General features: G+C 25.5%; 3 protein-coding genes and 1 non-coding gene across 4 annotated transcripts in view; 3 read left to right on the forward strand and 1 right to left on the reverse strand.

The window, feature by feature from the left end:
- LOC126910446 (lysine-specific histone demethylase 1A-like) overlaps positions 1-21,662 on the forward strand; it is a 357,992-nt gene that overhangs the window by 226,974 nt on the left and 109,356 nt on the right. The gene's annotated exons all lie outside the window — the stretch shown is intronic.
- On the forward strand, positions 1,998-5,149 carry LOC126895749 (uncharacterized). The gene is made up of 3 exons (XM_050667986.1): positions 1,998-2,181; positions 2,308-2,404; positions 4,669-5,149. The coding sequence occupies exons 1-3, from the start codon at positions 2,140-2,142 to the stop codon at positions 4,986-4,988; spliced, it is 459 nt and encodes a 152-aa protein (XP_050523943.1). The 5' UTR covers positions 1,998-2,139; the 3' UTR covers positions 4,989-5,149.
- Positions 4,415-4,486, reverse strand: Trnad-guc (transfer RNA aspartic acid (anticodon GUC)). Its single transcript has one exon. It is a non-coding gene; the product is annotated as a tRNA-Asp (tRNA).
- LOC126895568 (uncharacterized) lies at positions 11,701-12,758 on the forward strand. Its single transcript, XM_050667616.1, has 4 exons — positions 11,701-11,814; positions 11,946-12,057; positions 12,124-12,210; positions 12,254-12,758. The coding sequence occupies exons 1-4, from the start codon at positions 11,776-11,778 to the stop codon at positions 12,496-12,498; spliced, it is 483 nt and encodes a 160-aa protein (XP_050523573.1). The 5' UTR covers positions 11,701-11,775; the 3' UTR covers positions 12,499-12,758.

Consider the following 21,662-nt stretch of genomic DNA (forward strand, 5'->3'; position numbering starts at 1 on the left):
GTAAATACTTAAAAAACTAATTATATATGTATTTTCCAATTAAGAGGAAGTGACCTGTAGCATTCTTAAAAATATTTGGATATATTGTTAAATATTTAATTGGTCTACCTAGTAAAATTAAGTATTAAATCTAATAAAAGAAAAATTTGATGTAAAAATATTTAAAAATGGAAATCTAATGATGACTCTCCAACGCATGGATAATTTTTAGGCTAATTATTTTCAGTAACTGAGTTACTCAACTAATTATAACAAATTATTTTATATATAAAAATGTCATTTAAAAAGAACGAAAAAAACAACTTTTCCCAATTTGTTTTAATTTAAAAATCCACTCTAGTAATGCCCTAGATTGAATAAAACTTAAATTTCATGTATTTATTATTCATATTATTTTTCTTGAAATTACAAATATATGCATTCATTTAAATCATTATCGAAAATGTATCATTGTTTAATTAATATATTCAAAAATATTTCCTTAAAATGTTCGAAAACAGAGTCTTGTCCTCACTCTATAATTAAAAAATTGGAAAAAAATTTAAATCATAAATAAAAATAAAAAAAAGACACACTTACACACACATATATATCTACTTAGATTTTAAGTAAGATTTTAATAATTATTTCTGATTAACTCAAGGACATATTTTTTTTATTGAAAATTTTTTTTTCAAGGATGAAATTTTTATTTAATCAGCTTTAAAATTTATTTAAAATGATAAAGTTTATTTTTATATTACAACTAATTGAATTCATGTTATTCTGACAGTGCTTCAGTTAAATCAATATTTAAATTTTTAACAAATATAATAAAATAGATGGAACACTATTTATTGATTATATTTTTCTTTTTTATGCATTGGAGGTCTCAAACCTTTTCTGTACTTAGATTTTTTATTGGATTTTTATAAAAAGTAAACCAAAAGAAAGCTTATATTTACTAATATATACTTTTAAACTTAAGATTTATGTTTTTTTAAAAAGCTATAATTGTTTCAAAAGCTAACATTTTTTGAAAATGCCATTTTTTATGGTAATTTTGAGATATTATTAAAAATATCTAAAATTTAATATTGTTTTTATTTTTGGCAACAGTCGATTACGCTAGATTAAAATTGAATTATACTTATGTGTTTATCATTAAAATCGGTACATTGAGAGCTAAAAATTTTTATGAACAGACCAAAAAAAAAATCGTACATCATCACAAAACCATTACCTTCTAAACTTCGCATCGATGCTAAAAATTGTAACGCAAAATATTCATTTGTACAAAAGTTATTAAAAATGTCAGGTCATGGTGGGATACCTTGTATAGTTCACAAACATTATTATTATTTTTTTTTCTATATTAAGAAGTTCAATATACCAAAGTGTCACTTGTGCCGTTCACTTCTACATTTTGTGATTTTTGGACGTACCGTTAATCAAAATCGGTCCAGAAAGAGTATAGTAATCATAACCATAGGATTATTGACACTATATTATAATGTCACAAAAAAAACACGACAGAGTAAACCAACAGCTTCTCAAATATGCATAGAAGATCATGAAGAAAATCGTTAAAAGGCTTTAAAAAAATTTGTTTAAGTCTTTCTTCATAATTAACCTTGACGAATAATTTTATGATAATTATGATTTATAAAAAATTTCAATTTATCCTGAAGTACACTATGTCGTCAGTGTCCTACTATGTAGGGCCCCAACTGTACTGGTCTTTTTAGTTTGAGAATGTAATAAATTCTTTGAATTTTAATAGGAAGTGATTTTTTAAGATGTCATCTCATCGTATTAAATTAATACAAAATAACAAAAATTAAAATTTTTACGAGAAACGAAATAAATTAAAATGTCTTCATAAAATTAAATATATTGATTACAAAAATTAACTATTATTTGCTTAATCATGATGTCATTAAGTTATTAAGGGAATATTATTTCAACTGTACAAACAATGTAAAAAAGGAGTATAAGAACACACTACGTGTCAAAATATGCATAACGTATTTGCAAAAGTACCGAACATTTAAAGACTACAAAAGAAAATCATAAGTATATTTTTATTACTTTATTGATATTCGTTGAGAATAACATTAAGTACGCATTTATATTTCAATTTGTAACGAAAATTTAAAAATGAAAATAATTTATATTATTGTTTTGATTATGTCTGCTAATGTAAGTATTAAACTCTATACTGAGTATAGATAATAGTTCAAATATAATATACAAAACCTATAATAATATTAAAAAATAATTCATATGAAATAATATCAAATATATCAATTCAATAAACTGTTACAGATGCTATCAGCAAGTATAGAAATAAAAGAATTAACACCTGTTAAGATGTTATTCAATTGTTTCTTTAACTGGAAAATACACAAGCCCGTTAAAAGAGGTTCGTATATTTTATTTTATTTAAAAAATTTAATTGCCTATTGGTGAGAATAGTAACATAACTAAAATAAAAACACAATTTTACAGTAGTCAAAATAAAATTGTTAATATAAAAGGCGATTTTTTCTATCATAAACCATTCAATTACTCGTAGAATAAAATAATTTTGAATTTTTTTTTGTTACCATTAGTTGTTCTTGAATTATTTGCTATGTAATCATTTTTAAGTTCATTCCTTATATCTAATATGGGCGTCAACTTTATTTTTTCAAATGGGAACACATAATTTGAACTTAATAAAATTTTTGAGGTTATATTATAACAGTAAATAGTATTTAAATTTTTAACAATAGATTATTCGTTTATTAGATTTAAAAGTTTGAAGTTTCGAAATTATTAGTTAATATACATATATGAATACGGGTAGCTAATTGATTTTTTACGATATTGCATTTGTAAATGTTAACTCACAACAATGTGCCTTACTTTATTATTGTTAACTGTCAATGTCAATATATGTTTAGAGCTCCTATTTATATTTTTAAACAAAATACATTAAAAAAAACCCAGCACAGGAGGGTCGCGGCTCAGTGGTGACGTGGCATAGTTGGGTCAAGTATAATGATATCTAACAGTGATTAAAATCACTATTATAAAAAAAGCTTCGATGCAAATCTGTAGCTAGTGTTTAATTTTAAAAAATTGGTACATTATTACAAAAGCTACATGATCTACTATTTCCTTATTTATAGCCTGATTAAGATAAAGTATGTCGAATGAAAGAGGGACATAAATATTGTTTCTCATAAAAAAATTGTATTGATCCATACACTTTTCAATAAGTTAAAGCATTATTGAGTTAAAAATGTAAAAAATAAAATCTAGAATTTTCACACAAAAAAGCATTTGGTAACTAGTTTCAACGTGAAGACAAAATAAAGTCCGAATTTTTTTTTTTCCTTTATAAAGTATATTAAATTAGATTTAATTTAATATATATATATAAGTATCAGTATTTCCGGAACACTTTCAATAGTTCAGTTGAAAAAGTTGTAATTTTGAATCCCCTCCTGTGGGCAGGTAAAGGGTAAAATTTATAAAAAAAATATATGAAATGAAAGGTAAAGACAACATGCATCTATAAATAATGCAAAATGCATATAAAAAGTTATGACAGTTTTAAGTAAAAAAATTTGAAAAAATGTCGAAAATTAATGATTTTTAAGTTTGTAATTTTTTAGTAATTTTTCCCATTTACTAGGAACAAGGGAAATTTTTTCAATTTTTGAGGGTAATGTCTTCGACTATATACATTTTGTGATCTTTTGACATATCGTTGAAAGAAATCTGATCGGTGAGAACTGAGAAAAAGTGGTAACAGACACAAAAAAGAAAAAAAACACATCATAGTAAAATTAATACCTTCTCAGCTTCGCATCGAAGCTAAAATTTAGTCATATTTTTTTTGGCGTTGAAGGCCCTTGCTCCCGTATTCCCTCCCCTTAAATCGGACCTGAACATAGTTTAAGCATATCTGTTGGTATATGTTTTTTTGTATATCTAGTATAATTTTATAACAATGACACGGCCACGGCGTTGTCACACGTTTGACACCCCGCGGTCGTATCAGCTCCTTCTCAGCCACCGCTTCACTGTAAACCGGACCGTTACACACACGCATTATCGTCGCGGTGTAAAGTCCAACAAATGCCTAGCGTCGAATACCCCACCGCAATAATACGTCGAGTCGGTCATCTTCGTGACACCTGTATCGCTTGTCCGTCCGTTCGCCAATCCAACCGAACCGCCACCACAGTTCCCATCTTTTTGACATCTATCGACAGAACCATCCGAGTGTGATCGTTCAATAATTCGTAGTATTGCTACTTTTGGTTTATCTTTATTCTTTTTGTGCTAACATTTTTATTTCATTAAACGGCTTGACGCCACCCGTATAATGAATCGTGCTTTCTTTTCTTTTTTCTTTTTGTGTTTACCACGTTAGTACTGGCTCCCCGGCGGGGAATCGAACCCCGGTCTCCCTCGTGACAGGCGGGGATACTTACCACTATACTACCGAGGATACATATTTAATTGAATACAACTTTTCTAGTCAAAAATTAAATTTAATCATATTATTACAAAAATAAAATTATGAAAATCGAGGTGAGTTTTTGTTAATTTTATCGATAGACGAAATGAAAAATGATAAACACTAGTAATTTATTAAGGTAAACATTACTAAGTTAAGTATATTATTTCTAGACAATTCTAATCAATTCACTGAAGAATTTTTGAACGAGTTGAAAAATTGGGATAATTCAATGAAAGATAGAGGTATTACCCATGAAGATCTTGGTAAAATAATTGGACAAGCCGTTACTGAGAAAGTTTGCCCAAATGTCAACGTAAAAGATTGTCCCGGAATAGTGCAGGCTTGTTGTTATTATTATGTAAAAGATGTAAGATATGACATTAAACCAGTCCACATTAAGACGATGGACCGTTTACATGATAATCTCATTGAATATAAAAATAACCGGCATATTTCAAATGACATGAAACGTCTCTTAAGTATATATTAATAATTATAAATTTTATTTCTTCATAGGAAAATAAACAATATATTATTTTGTATTAAATTATTTATGCAAAATTAAACACGATTAAAATAATGTAAAAGAATAATTTTCTATTAATTTATAACATAATGTGACTTATTAAAATATAGATAAAATCTAATTGATTTCTAGCTGTAAAAAGAAAAAATGACAAACCAAAGTTCTAAATTAAGTTATTTATAACAAAAAATAATAGGATAATATGAAATAGAAAATATTTTATAAAATAAATAAAGTGAAATTTTAGATAAGCAGTCTCATATCAGAATTTTCATTACGAAAAGGCTAATTATCACTTGAACAATTATCTAATGTTCGTTTTTTAACTTTTAATACTCATAATTTACCTAATAAAATAGGTGCATTGTTACTAATTAATATTTAACCCAGACAATGAGAGTGTTAAGTTTTAATACTCTTGACATTTTTTACCCTTAAATAAGCTATTTTATTAAAATTGTAAGCTTAACTCATATTATACCAGCTAAGCTTAACAAGACCCGGAGGAGTATCCACAAAGGGCTGAAACAAGCCAAAGGCAAAACTGGATCGCAATCTATTTTGTACCTTATCCTAAAGGGAAAGAGGATATATGAATAACAGTGATGAATGAAACTAAAAATGACTAAAATGAATTACATATTATAAATTAATTTTGTAATAAACATAACAAAGTTAAAATTTAGCCCACTCTACAAATACATAGATTTAAAGAATAAGATATAAGAACAATAATAAAAAACCAAGCACAGTGGAGTCATGACATAGTGGGGACGTGAACTAATTGGGTCCAATGTAGATTTAATCTGAAAATGATTAAATTCACTATTATAAAAAAAATTGTAGATTATTCCAAAAGCTACATGATCTGCTATTTCCTTATTTATATCCTGATTAAGATAAAGTATGTCGAATGAAAGAGGTATATAAATATTATCTCATAACAAAATTGTATTCATCCATACACTTTTCAATAAGTTAAAGCATTATAAAGTTAAAAATGTAAAAAATAAAATCTAGAATTTTCACACAAAAAAGCATTAGGTAACTAGTTTCAACGTGAAGACAAAATAAAGTCCGAAATGTATCAGTATTTCCGGAACACTTTCAATAATTGAGTTTAAAAAGTTGATATTTGTGAAAAAGTTGTAATTTTGAATCCGCCCCTGTGGGCAGGTAAAGTATCAGATTAATAAAAAAAATAAACAAAAGGATAGGTAAATCCCTTATATATCTATAAAAAAAAATTATATTGATTTGGACATTTTTAAATTTTGAAAAAGTTATGACAGTTTTAATTAACAGTTTTAAAAGCTCTTCCGATGAGCTTACGTTTGCAAATCTATTTTCTGACTTCTTTTCTTCGGTTTACAGTGCTAAGAAAAATAATGTCTCAATTGACCAACTAGATATTCCCACTTTTGACCTTCCTAACAACGTATACTTCAGTGTTGATGATGTTTACCATAAATTATCAAACCTACGAGGTGTTGGTTCTGTGGGTCCAGATGGCTTATCTGGTACATTTTTATATGAACTAAGGGAATTATTGGCATATCCTCTATGGATCTTATTTAGGCGTTCCTTAGACGATAGATCATTTCCATCTATGCTTAAACTTAGTTCCATTACACCGGTATTCAAAACGGGCTCCCCTAGTCTTATTTCAAATTACCGCCCTATAGCTATACAGTCCCACATATCAAAAATATTTGAATTGCTTATACTTAATGGAATACAAAGACCTGTTAATAACATTTTAATGGAAGAACAGCATGGCTTTCGCCCGGGTCGCTCATCTTCCACCTGTAATCTTGTGTTCACCAACTATATTTTTAATGCTTTCCAAAATCAATTACAAGTAGATGTTATATACAATGATTTCAGTAAAGCATTTGACTCTGTGGATCATACGACCCTTATTACTGTTCTTAGACAATATGGTTTTGGTGAACCACTACTTTCTTGGATTAGTTCCTATATTTGTGACCGATACCAATGGGTAAAAGTATTCGGCGTTAAGTCTAATGTATTTTTAGCGTCTTCTGGTGTCCCCCAGGGAGGTCACTTGTCCCCTATTCTATTTTCCTTATTCTTAAACTGTGTGCATAAAGTTTTACACCATTGTCATTTTCTTTGTTTTGTCGACGACATCAAACTATTTATGCGTGTAAGCTCGACCGATGACTGTTTGAAATTACAAGATGACCTTAATAGATTTTCTAAATGGTCAAACTCAATGGGATTGTCACTTAATTTAACCAAATGCAAGGTCTTTACATATCATAGAACAAAAAATCCTATTGTGTTTCACTATAGTATTACTGCAGTAAATATCTCACGTGAGTTAAACTCTATTACAGAACTAGGCTTTAAGTTTAGTTATAATCTTGATCCTATGCTTCATATTGATTATGTTTGCTGTAAAGCTTTTAAAGCGTTAGGTTTTATTATGCGTTTGGCCAAAGATTTCAAGCAAGGACTTTCACTTAAAGTGCTATTCTGTTCTATAGTCAGACCTATTCTAGAATATGGTAGTGTAGTGTGGGATCCTTATACTGCCTTGGGCTCGCTACAGCTTGAGCGAGTTCAGCGAAAGTTCCTACGCTTTGTCAGCTACTCGCTCAACATAGTCTGTCCAAACCACGATTATGCCCCTGTCTCGTATTTGCTTGGCCTATCCTCATTAGCTGAGCGTAGGCGCAATGCTGGAATTAATTTCCTAATTGGTTTATTGAATGGTAATATTGATTCGCCGAGCCTGTTGTCCCTCATATGTTTCAGAGTACCTCAGCGCGCAACAAGAAATAATGCTCCATTTGTTGTCCCTCACTGCCTAACTGATTATGCAAAAAATGAGCCACTTAGGCGTCTTATGACTAATGCCAATGTTGACCCTAACTTTTCATTTTCATTTTTTATTTTTTTTTATCTTTACGTTTAATAATTAATTTGCATATTTTTAGTATATATCTTTCTATGTTACAATAACCCAATTTATGTACTTGTATTATTTGTAAAAAGGGCTTCTGCCCGTGAAATTATAAAATAAAATAAAAAATTTAAAAAAATTAGTGATTTTTAAGTTTGTAATTTTTTAGTAATTTTCCCCATTTACTAGGAACAAGGGAAATTTTTTCAATTTTTGAGGGTAATGTCTTCGACTATATACATTTTGTGATCTTTTGACATATCGTTGAAAGAAATCTGATCGGTGAGAACTGAGAAAAAGTGGTAACAGACACAAAAAAGAAAAAAAACACATCATAGTAAAATTAATACCTTCTCAGCTTCGCATCGAAGCTAAAAACATTCATGTGTATAGTACACAAAAAAAAAAAAAAAAATTTTGAAAACGAATAAAAAATCATGATCTCAAAATTATGAAATCAAATGAATTATTTTAAATATTATCAATGTAGAAGAAGAAACGATGAAAGAGAGAGTAGAATTATTTTAATTTACTGTAATTAATCCAATAACGTTCAAAGTATTATTTATTAAATAATTAGTTATAAATCAAACTAAAAATGTTCAATGATTTTTTTTGTTTTTAACTATGTCATTAGACCAATTAAATATAACTAAGTTAACATATTTTGGTCTAGGATATCAATTAACCAAAGCGTATTTTTTATAAAATAATACCATACAAATTGGCTTTAAGACAACATATCTATAAATATACTTTCATGGTGCATAATTAAAATGAAAATTAATTAAATCATTTTTTCAATTTACAATCATAGTCAAGAGTTATTATTGACCAGTTTTCAATTTTCAAAAATAATTATTTTTAACTTTATAGTTAAATATGTGAGTTGGCATCAGGCACGTAGACAAGGGTGGGCCTGGGTGGGCCTGGCCCCCCTTAAATTTAATGTGGCCCAGAGCCGGCCCCCCCAAATTTAAAATTCAATTATTTTTACGAATTATTAAAAACGTGCTAGGCCTTATATACATTGAAATTATTATTAATTTGTGATTACTATTGAGTAATACAGTTATTATTATGGCTGTATTTTCATTTTTATATTCATAGAAAACGTTATTTGAAAAAGATAATGTTCTAGACGTAATAATAAATGGAATAGCAATTACTCCAAACGTGGTTGTAGGTAAATTTTTTTTAACTCTGGTCTAACAAATGATAACAAACTACCAAGTATCTGCATTGATTAGAATCTATTTGATTACAAAATTCGATAGAGTATACTCTATGAAAAATTTTTTGATAAATCATATCTTTAATTTGTTTCTTTTAGCTTCGATGCGAAGCTGAGAAGGTATTGGTTTTACTAAGATGTGTTTTTTTTTTTGTGTCTGTTACCACTTTTTCTCAGCTCTCACTGAACCCATTTCTTTCAGTAATACATCAAAAGATCACAAATCGTATCTAGTCGAAGACATTACCCTCAAAAATTGCCATAACTTTTTTATATAGTTATATGATATCGTTACTTTTCATTTGATATATTTTTTTTATAAATCTGACCCTTTACCTGCCCACGGGGGGGATTTAAAATGACAACTTTTTCAAAAAAAATTAACTTTTTTCACTTAAATTTTTAAAACGTTCCGGAAAGTCTGACACTTTTATCTATATCTTAAATTAAAGCTAACATAATGTACTATTTTATTATATATATAGGGACCCCCCACAAGCTTTTCATGGTAAACAAATTATGGAAAATGATACAAGGGCCCAAAATTGTTGGCCCCTCCAATAAACATTTTCTGGCTACGTGCCTGGTTGGCATTTAAAAAAGTAAAGGTTACACCCTTATATTGGATAAAAAAGTAAATGAAATATTAAATATAAATTTTTAACTTAAATTATAAATATAATTAATATCTGATATACACCCAAAGAAAAACCTCAATCAAAATTGAAAGAGAAATTTTATCAAGGGTTTATGATAATGTTTTATTAATACGAACAAAATAACTATTCTTATAAATAATTATTGTTCAAGACAAGAAAAAAAAATATCATATTGATAAATATATCATTGATTCAATAGTAATGATATATTTATCAAATTGAACAATGAATTTATTATATAGATCGAGGTTTTTCTCTGGGTGTATATATAACTAAAATACACTAAAAATAAATTCTTAACATAATTATCATAAAAAAAATCGATTAATTAGAGTTAAGACAATAACTTCTTGTATTATACAACTGAAATAAAAAAAGAAAAAACTAGTTAGTCAGTTAAAAAATTTTCCGTCGCAATTTTGGTTGTCGATCGCGCCATTTCGCAACAGATTGTTACCAACCAACATTTTAGGTGTTTTATTATTTATAACTATATTTTTGTTAAATTACATTTTTACATTAAGTAATGTTATTGTAATAATAAGAATATTTTTTTGAACACATACGAGCATTAGAAACTAAATTGAAAAAAGATTTGTATTAGGAAAATAAATAAATGTTAGGTCTAAGATTATATACAGAGTGATTTATTAAGCATAATACACTTCCCTCATTTTTTTGTTATATAATGTTTTTTTTTATAAAAATATATAGGTTAAAATTTAATTCATTATTATAAATTATTGTAAATGTACAGGTCATTGTAGAAAGAAATTATTCCTAAGAATAAATTTTAGGGGTAACTTTCAAAAGTTAAATGAGAATATATTATTATTTTTTTTTACTATTAAATGAATAATGGTCTAAATACATTTTTGACTGGTCGATAAGCAGTATTGTGTTATTACCTTTTGAGTTGTTATAACTTTTAATTATAGACAAAGAGATACGTAACATAGAAGAATTCTCATCCTATACGTTATGATAAAAATAAATCGTCTTTAAGCACTACTACGTTGTTCACCTTTTTATAATCTTCAAATGATAATGTCTCTAAAAGTTATAATACAAAACTGGTTGACGACCAATCAAAATTGCTCGAGGGATGCAGCTCGTACTGGTGTATGTACACTCCGCTTGCATTCCATATCGATTTTATGTATTCAAATTAATTAAGTATATTCATATATTAATAAATTCAAATAAATTTTTAGTAAGAAAAAGGCTACAAAATAACTATTTAAAATTGTTGAGGAATAAATAGTAAAAAATACATTAAATGCAGTCTAAAAAGACAATATCGTTTTATAAAATAAATTTTATCAACATGATAATTACATAAAAAATGTTTGTAAATTAGATTCGATACACTCAGAATATTATCTTTAGGCTTTTTGACATTTTGAAAATAATAGATTTTTGGATAAAATAATTAGAATTTGAGTTATTTGAATTCAGAATTCTAATAGTATATAATTAAATTTTTTTTTAATACACATATGTTTTCTTATTGCTTATTATAAACTGCCATATGTCACAATATCCAATATCATCTACGCACACATCATTAACACACATATTAATTTAGGTTAACTGTATTACTTTTTAAAGTATTAACTTTAGGTAATTTTTGGTCAATAGACTATAGATGAAAAAACTATTTTAATATTGAGCGGTAAAACTAGATTCTTTATTTTCGATAACATTGAAATCAAATAATATAAGTCAAATAAAAACTCAATGAATAATATGAACATCTATTTTAGTAAAAATAATAACCATAAGTGCAATTTTAGAAAATACCAATACAATAAAAAACTATAAATATATATAATTTATTATTAAAAGCAAAAATATTATAATACGATTTTTTTTACTTAATATTTGATTCAGTTAATCATTGCCGATCAAAATTTAAAATAAAATATGTTGCCTAAAGTGGTTTTGTTATTTATACCCCTATTTGTAAGTAGTAAAGTAGATAAGACAGAATTTAAAATTACAATAATAACATTATTATTAAATATTATATGTTTAACTCAAAATATTTTACGAAAGAGTAATATTTAAAAGTATTATTTATTATTTTAATTTAGGTGCTATTCGTTTTAAATATAGATACAACAGATGGCGAAGTTGTAATTTCGGAGAATATGTTGCAGGACTGTTTAAATGAAAAAGAATTTCATCATCATGTTGTTTTTATGCGTAAGTATTGTTTATTGAGCTTAATTATTTGAACGTGGTTAAACGGTTGATAATTTGTCTTTGTAGATACTGGTACTTTCAAACTAAATTTTAAATATATACTTTATCTAATAAAATTTACTGCCATACAAGATAAAATGACTGTTGATGAGATGAAGAAACTATGTCATAAAAAACTTTCACATTATATTTGTTNTGAAGAAACTATGTCATAAAAAACTTTCACTTTATATTTGTTCGCCTTATAAAAATGAAAAAAATTTCGAATTATTAAGAGAATGTATAGCACTAGTAAAGAAATGCAGTAACGAATACACAGTTTTTGTATATGATTCAGAGAAAATTGGCAAATCGTTTTCGCAATTGAATTCCAAAAACAAAGGCAGAATAATTCCATCTTGGCTTTTTAATTCTAAACAAGATACTAATGATAAGTTGTAGTTATTTAAATCATCATCATATTTCCATGATTTTAATCTAAATATTATTGTCATGGGGGCTAAGGGGGGCTGTAATACAAGATGATAAGTTGATGAACAAAAATTAAACATCAGCACTATTATAAAAGCGTTTTTAAAACAGATTTAACAATCTATAGCTAGATAAATTTTATTGCAAAAACAGTGAACAATAATAAAATTATTAAATACATTTTTATAAATACACTGATAATGTCTTTTTATTTTAAAATAAAATAAAATATCATCTTCAAAAATCAAACTTGTATTTTTTCTGGAATATTCTGGCTATCGAGTTCCTCGCTATTTTGTTTTTATTCCAATTACAAATAATAATATATTCTGAGCGTAAGTATTTATTAATAAGATAATTAATGCAATTTAATAAAACACAAGAACTTTAACGTTAAAAATAATTTATCCATAAGTAACCATTTTATTATTAACTTCATTCGAATTTCAATAATTTAAAAAAAGTAATGCATTGGTCTTATGATAAGTTATTCACTAAACAAAAAATAGACAAACAGTTACAGAGAATCAATTTTTTATAATTGCAATTCAATTACCCGCACTTAATTCTGTGTCTTACATCCTCGTCAATACCATCACTTTTTTGCACAACTGACCCTAAATACTTAAAACTCTCCACGGCCATGCCTATTGTCACTGACATCCTCATTTCATCTACCTCGTGTTCTCCTTTGTCAAACTCGTACTCTATATACTTTGTTTTACTTCTACTTATTCTTAAACCCTTTTCTTCAAGAGCTGATCTCCACACCTCTAGCCTTTGATTAATTTCCTCCCTATATTCACCTATTAACACTATATCGTCAGCAAACAACATGCACCACGGCAAGTCTCCTTGTATTTCTCTAGTAATTTCATCCATTACTATAGAGAATAAGTAAGGGCTTAAAACAGAACCTTAGTGCACTCCTATTCTTACTCGAAAACCTTCTGATATTCCTCTTACGCTTTTTACCCGGGTACAAGTGCCATCATACATATCTTCTATTATATTATGTACCTTTTTGGGACTCCTTTTCTCATTAATGCCCACTTTAAAACCTCTCTCGATACTCTGTCATACGCTTTCTCCAAATCTATAATTACCATACACAGCTTTTTCTTCTTTTCCCTAAACTTTTCTATAAGTGCCTCACACAAAATACTGGCTCCATTGTTGACTTACCAGGCATAAATCCAAACTGGTTTTTAGATACCGATGTCTCATTTCTTACTCTCTTATCTATTACCTTTTCCCAAATTTTCATACTATGACTCATAAGCTTAATACCTCTATAATTCCCACACTCCTGTATGTCTCCTTTACCTTTAAATATCGGGACCACAATACTATTCCTCCATTCATTTGGTATTCCCTTATAATAAAATCTTATTAGAAGGGAAAATTTTTTTCACTATTTTTGAAAAAATAGTGTCTCAGTCAAAAAAATAATTCAATATCATTTCCATAGTAAAATAATAAACATAATAAACAAAGAATAACAATGATCAATAAAAATAATTTACAAAGAAATTAATAACGTGATTATGTATATCACACGTAATCTTAGCAGACTCATAATTAATATGTGCAGCGAGTCAAATAAATATTCGGTCATTGTCTAAGAAAAATAATTAGACAATCCATTGACATCATCTTACAAATCTTTAAGTATAATCTTCACATCATTAGAGAATGTTTAAACAACTGATTATGTCATACTTATTGGATCGTATAACGATGACAATTCAGGATAAAAATTATTTTTTCTAGACGATATCTAAATATTAACTTGAATCAATGTATACATATTTTTAATTATTTGATTTTGAATTAAAATAAGTATCTAAACCAGTTTTAATCAGCAAAAAAGAAAACTTAATACTTCATTTAAACTATATATTTAACATAACAATTACCGTATAACTCATTTGTATAGAAAAATTTTGAATAAAGCATTTCTATATAAATTGACTAAATTAATAATTAAGTTTTATGAATCCAACTAAATTGACTTGGTTATGACTTTAAGTTATGCTTTTAGAAACTTTAAGTTAAAAAAAAAAAATTAATAATTAAGATATAGAAAATGATCAGTTTATAAAAAACTACTCAATTACTTGTAAAATAAATACAATATTGGAAAAATTGACTTTTTTTTTTAATATACCACTTTTTTAATTTGTCAGTTAATAATTACTTTTTAGCATCATTCCTAAATAACTAATAACTAATAAAGGTATCAACTTTTAAGTGACAACACATACTCCTCCAGCTTTTAAAATAGAAAATGACGGACTGATAGTAACATTAGGATATGTGCTATGGAAGTTATTTACAGTTCTATACCTTGATGAAAGGAGAAATGCAACAGAGTAATGTCTAGTGATAGATATTGTAGATCCCACGCCTCATTTTCTGACTGGAAGTTCCAATCTATATTTTAAAATGATAATCTACCAATCATTTTCATGAATGGACAAATGTTTATTTGAGTACTAGTTCAATGAATATATTATCATTTATTTATAAGGGGTGACGCTTAAAAATAATTAATAGCTGATAAATAAATTAAATATAACTAACTAAGTAAAACAATTCTTTTTTTAATTATCTTAATTATTTTATGAGTAATCAAGTGGATTATAATAAACCCTGTATTTATACAATCATACGGAAAAGTCAATTAAAATAAATTTAAAAAACATATGTATTCTTTTTTTATAATACCACTTATATATTTTTTAAAATTCACGATTATTTTCATAAATTATATATCATCTATCATTATAAAATATTAAAAAAACAATAATTATGTTTAAATTACTTAAAAATCATATCAATATTTTTCATAAAACGTATATTCCATTGACAATGTACAGACTGATCAATTTTGGGTATGACACTCAATTTCTTAAAAGTTATCAAATGTTTTATATAATTGAAATTTATGTTAAGATAAACAATTATTTGAATCAAAAACTCTACAATATTTTTTTGTAGTCACATAATTATTTCTTTCAAATTTTCGGGAATAAAAATAACCTTACTCTTTTTTATTTTAATTGGGTACTCCAGTTTTAATTTGATAATAAGATAGGGAAAAACACTTAACAAATCAAGTCAGAATACAGTCTTTCTTAACTTTAAAAAAAAAAATGTAAAGTTGTTTAAAGAATAATCAAAAATTAATATTCAATTTTTAGTGATTTTCTAAATTCATTACTTAAATAATGAGGAATAGTTTATCAGGTTTATTGTCTACTTATAAGTTCTAAGTTATATGATAACGGTAATAACATATTTACCACATAATTGAATGCATGAATAATAATTATTTATAAAACTCAATATAATTTTTAATTAGATAAAAAATGATTTACTACTAATTTATTCTTTACTAATTTAAGTTTAAAGCGGTAAATCATTATTTCTTCCTAGTTTATTTTCTTTTTAAATCAAGTTAATATGATAAACAATTTATTTTAATTCTTCAACTTTATAATTGAAAGTAAAAATCTAAATATTTCACTTAATTAATTAGCCACAAGTGATCAATTTTTATTATTTAATGTATGTAATTAAGAAAATCTGATTTTAATAATGACTACAAAAGTATAATTATACTCTATAATATTGTTTTTATAGCAAAGGAGAAAAAAAATCTAAAAAAAGTATGTAACTTTAAAATAAAATAATAAAATAATTTTATTTGACAATTGTAGACATTTAGTTTTTATGACACGTGTCAACTATAAATTTCTGTGGTAAATGAATAAAGCAAAATAAAAGATAGTATTTTGAAAATCTCCACTGCAATTTTACCAGCCAATGTTATTCTAATAAACTACAAAATCTATTCTCCAGTTTCCAAGGAATGTGAGAGCAATGAATAATTTAGAAAAAATGTATTATTTTTTAACTGCTAAAAATGTTTTTTGACTTAATTTAAATTTTATATTATGTATCTACATAAAAACATTTATCTTTCAATCTACTAATAAACTTTCTGGTATTTATTTTTAAAGAAAAAATAAGAAAAGTAATACTATTAAGTTGTTCATACTAATGTTTTTTTGTATTTAAATTATTTGTTAAATACTCTGATATTTAATTGGATATTACTGGTTAATGTTTAACATTAAAACCAATCTAATTTTCCATCTAAATATAACTAATAAATAAAATAAAATATTTTTTTCTGATACGACAAAAAATTTAAAAATTGACAACAGTTTAATATTTTTTCATTTTAATTTTTGAATTTTTTTGAAATATTTGTATTCAAGAAAGTAAAAAATAACAAACATCTCTATAATTTGTTTTATTCGATTAACCGTTTGCATTTATGGTAGTTAAAAAACTTGGATTTAAAGTAAAAATTAATCAATAATTTGGTTTCCTTTATATCGGATCTATTTTAATTCTTTAATCTATTTTATTGGCAAAAATTTATAATTTTTATGACAGTTTTCAATAAAAATTATTCACATTAGTAACCGATAATGTACGATAGTCTACTTGCGTTGAATATAAAAATATGTGAATTAATAGATATGAGTTATTTAAGATAAGATTTCCGTATGTTGGATAATACCCTAATCAATAAAAACTTTTTGTTACAAAGATATAAAAATGAAGAATTTTATTATTTTAAACAGTGATATTTCATTTAGCAAATAAATTCAAATTTAGAAATTATATTAAATTCATAGTTTGTGTCACAACTGAATTCTTGATGAACAAAAAAGTTAAAATCTATCTGATACAATAGTAAACGATATGTATAAGAAGTTTAATGTTGATTTGATATAACACGGTATACTTGAGTTAGGAATAAACTTTATGTTTTATCTTTTTAAAATTGAAGTATTATTTAAAAAAAACACAAAAATGATGAATTGATAGCTAATGACTTTAGTTGTCGAGGATTTTTCGTCGATAAAAAAAAACTTAACAAATCAAAAATGTTTACTATCAATAAGCAAACATGTTAATGATTTCAAGTAAATAATTATAAATCAAAATATAGGTTTCACCTCTATTTTGTAAGAACCAATTTAAAAATACACTTCATTATTAATGTAAATTATACAATTATAGAGGTGGTTTTGAGACTACTATATTTTTTGGAATAAGTTATCATACATAATAATATTAAATGTGTATTACGATGACATTTTGCTCTGAATAAACATTAACTAGTGTTTTAGGACATAAATGAAATATTATAGTTTTCTTTACCTTGAAAATAATATCAATTGTATTACATATTTTTTATAATTTTAAGAAAAATAAACTATAATAATTTGTAAATTCTTATACAATATCAAAATACAGCGTGATTGATTACAATCAATCAATATTAAAAGAAACATAGTTATAACTATGCCTCATGTAATATTTAAAAATTTTATAATCAATATCTTTATAATTTTTTCTTTTCAGAAGTTAATAGTATTATAAGTTCAATAAATTTCATACAAAAAAAAAAATTGATCCTATCACCGTCTGTCCCCTTTATGACAAATATAGTGGTCTATTTTAGTTTTTATTTATGAACCCCACTACTCATCTGCTACAGTGTAGAAGTGTTAATATAAGTTTCTAAAATACTGGCTCATAAGTTATTATCGACCAGTCATTTTCTTATTTTTAAACTAATAGTTGAGTTTTAGTGAAATCCTGATGAACACTGGGTTTACCAAGATTAACTAGACTACGTTAAAAATATACTTTTATTGTTAACAGAAAATTTTTATTTTATTTATTTGTTGTTATAACAATGTATTATGTTTTACGTTTAGTTTATTTATCTCTAAACAGCTACTACATAGAATTGTCATAGTTCTGGCATTATAACTAACAAAAAATTCCCTGAAAAAAAGTTAAAAAAATTTTTAGTCGTACTTGCCCATATATAAAAATAAAAAATGAATTTACTGACTGTAAAAATTATATTTCATGCAGAAATTGTTGTATATTAGTGGCTACACTGATCATTGAAGTATATAAAGGTTTTTTTGATATTTAGCCAAACAATGTGTTTTTATGTCGTAATGTTTCATAATGATGAGTTGATTTTAGAATTTATGATTTTAATAAAGTTGTTTTATTTCTAATAAAGAAATTTTTTATAAATAAAGTAGTTTACATATGTACAGTAATTGTAAACACAATTATTCTTTAGTATATGATCATGTCATGATGCGAGTTGACAATTACATAAATGATAATGAAAAGAAATTTACAGATATTTATAAAAAAGTTAATCCACCGAATATTCAAAGTAGAGAGTGATCCGTCTATTATAAACCACTAAATTACTTGCACGATAATTACTAGTGATGGGCATTTTCGAATATTTTAAACTATCGAATAACATCGAATTGTTTTTATACAACCGAATAGTGTGCTTTTAACATAGACTATCGAATAGTTTTTAAAAATATTCGAATAAACTATCGAATAGTTTTAAAAAATATTTAAATGGGCTAGCGAATGGTTTCAAAAAATATTCGATTAGTTCTATCTAAAATTTTTATTAAGTACACTTAATTATAATAAGAATATAATTAGCGAATACTTAAAATAAATTATTATACAATTAATAATAGTAAAAAGTACCATTTTATTTATTTTTAGTTTGTGAGTCATTGGTAAAAACTGATAAATATGGGTCGAAAATTAAAAAGCAGTTCTTTTTTTCGATGACTAATGATATATTTTCAGTTTTATCGGAAAGGCTTGTTCTATGCGCAACAGATTTTTTGTAAATACTAAATTCTTATTTTACACTTAATACCATGTACATTGTTCTTAGTCTAGCATTATCTGCTCTTTTGTCTTGCAAAGGTTATGCCCAACCGATAAAGAGGACAGCGCGTTTTTAATTTTTACGTTTGTAAATTGTGTTTATACCACCAAATATTTTATTTTTATCATAAACTATCAAATATTTTAAAAACTATTTGAATGGAGGTACCGAATAGTTTAAAAAAATATTCGAATAGACCATCAAATATTTTAAAAACTATTCGAATAAATGTGCAACTATCGAATATTTTTACTATTCGAATAGTTCGAATAGTAGACAACTATCGAATAGTTCGATAGTTACTATTCGATATTTCCCATCACTATTAATTACAACTTTCAAAAAAAATTGCATAATGTTTTTATCGAATAATAATGAATAATGTAATAAAAATTTAAGATTGAGTCCAATTTTAACTAGGGAATTTTAGTGGATGTTTTTTTTTTTTAGATTAATTAAAATGTTTTTTTATTAGAAATTTATTTGAATTATTTAAGTTTATTTAAAACTCAATTTGACCAAAAATACATTAAAAAAAAATGTTTAAATAAAAAATTACAATTGATCTCATCAATTTTATAAAAATTTTTATTTAATTTTCTCTTTGATAGTGAAAAAATATATTAAATGGTTATAGTTTATAAGTGTTAAATCAACAAAAATTGAAAAATAAATTAGATAAAAGCTCTTTGGTTTTACAGTTAGTTGTTTAAACATTTTTTATGTTTGAACACAAAAATACATTATAAAAATTATTTATTAAGTTTAGCTATAAATTTAATTTTTATCTATATAAACGATATTATTTAATATTTATCTTCGATTATTATGAGTTATTATATCGTACTTAGTGGTAAAAAATATTCTTTAGATCTATTTTTACATCAACCATAGTTTAGACATTTATAACTAAACTAATCAGAGATATAAAAGGGTCTTATCTGGAGAAGTGAAATATGGTTACATTCTTCACTTCCCTTTAATATAAAAATATTTTATCACCACCATGTAATTATTTTCATCTTGAAAAAGGGCATTGGTGTTTATACACAATAGTGTATAAACTAATAAAAGAGAAATATATACTAAGTATTATTTAAGAATCAAGACGATAAATTAAACCGATAAGTAATATAATGATTTGTTTTTGTATTTTATGAAACATGTGCATTAAAAACATAACTTCATAATTAGACTAGAAAATACAAAAACTATGATAAATTTATTCTTTATGTGATTAATTTCTTAAAAATATTTGAACTTTTATTTATACCAGTGCACATAAAAAACTTTTTAAATAACTGTTAATGTTCAAGGCATGATAACTATTGTTATTTTTAGAAGTAAATAGTAAATGAAAATCAATGATTTTTATTAAAACAATTGGTCCTATCTCTCCTCCTTCTACATTAAAAATGTTTTACTTTATGTTTTCCAAACGACACCAAATATGTGTTTAATTAGCTTACAAATAAGACAATCATCTAACTATGAAAATGAATATTAACAACTTATAAACCAGTAATTTTGAAATTATTAACACTCACTCGTAAATATAATGACTGGAGTTGAAGTTCCGGTTAATTTTTTTTATCTCTAGAGATGTTTATGAATCGCACTACTCCTCCCGTTCCAGTTTTTAAAAATGCTTACATATTTTAAAGTACTGGTACAAAATTTGTTACTACAATGTTATTTTCTTAGATAGATCTTACTAGTTAAACATACATTTAAACAACATAAATTGACATAATTTTAGGTGGGAAGAAATGGGGGATGGGACCAATTTCTTTTTTTTAATCATACAACGTAGTGTATTATTACTTTTTAAGAGAAAAAATATTTTGTTTTATACTCTTAAAGATATAACGCGAATCATAGTCAAGCAATGACCTGTATTCGAAAACTTCAAAAAATGTTTAGCAACAAATAATCTTTAAGCAATCATCATTAAACTTGATAATGACTATGATTAAATGTCAATGATAATATGTTATTTTATTGATAGTTAAGGCTACATTGTATTAAGTAATAACAGATTGGAAAAAATTAGTATAAATTATAACAATAAGAAACAGTATACAGATTAATTTAATTTTAAAGATACATTTTTTGTAACAATGTATTTAATATTCCAACTTGTAGCCATTTAAATGCCAATTGTTTTTAATAAAATGAATAGTTAAAAAAAATTGTTGAAACAGAAAGTTCTAACCTCGCTTAAATAAGATAGAGTTTAGAAGAACCTCCAAAATAACTTGTTCAGAACTAAACGAAAAAAATGGATTCTACAATCTATGGTCACCCATCCGGGAAC

This window comes from Daktulosphaira vitifoliae, unplaced genomic scaffold, assembly GCF_025091365.1.
Source record: "Daktulosphaira vitifoliae isolate Bord-2020 unplaced genomic scaffold, ASM2509136v1 Scaffold_1, whole genome shotgun sequence".
NCBI classification, from domain to species: Eukaryota; Metazoa; Arthropoda; class Insecta; order Hemiptera; family Phylloxeridae; genus Daktulosphaira; species Daktulosphaira vitifoliae.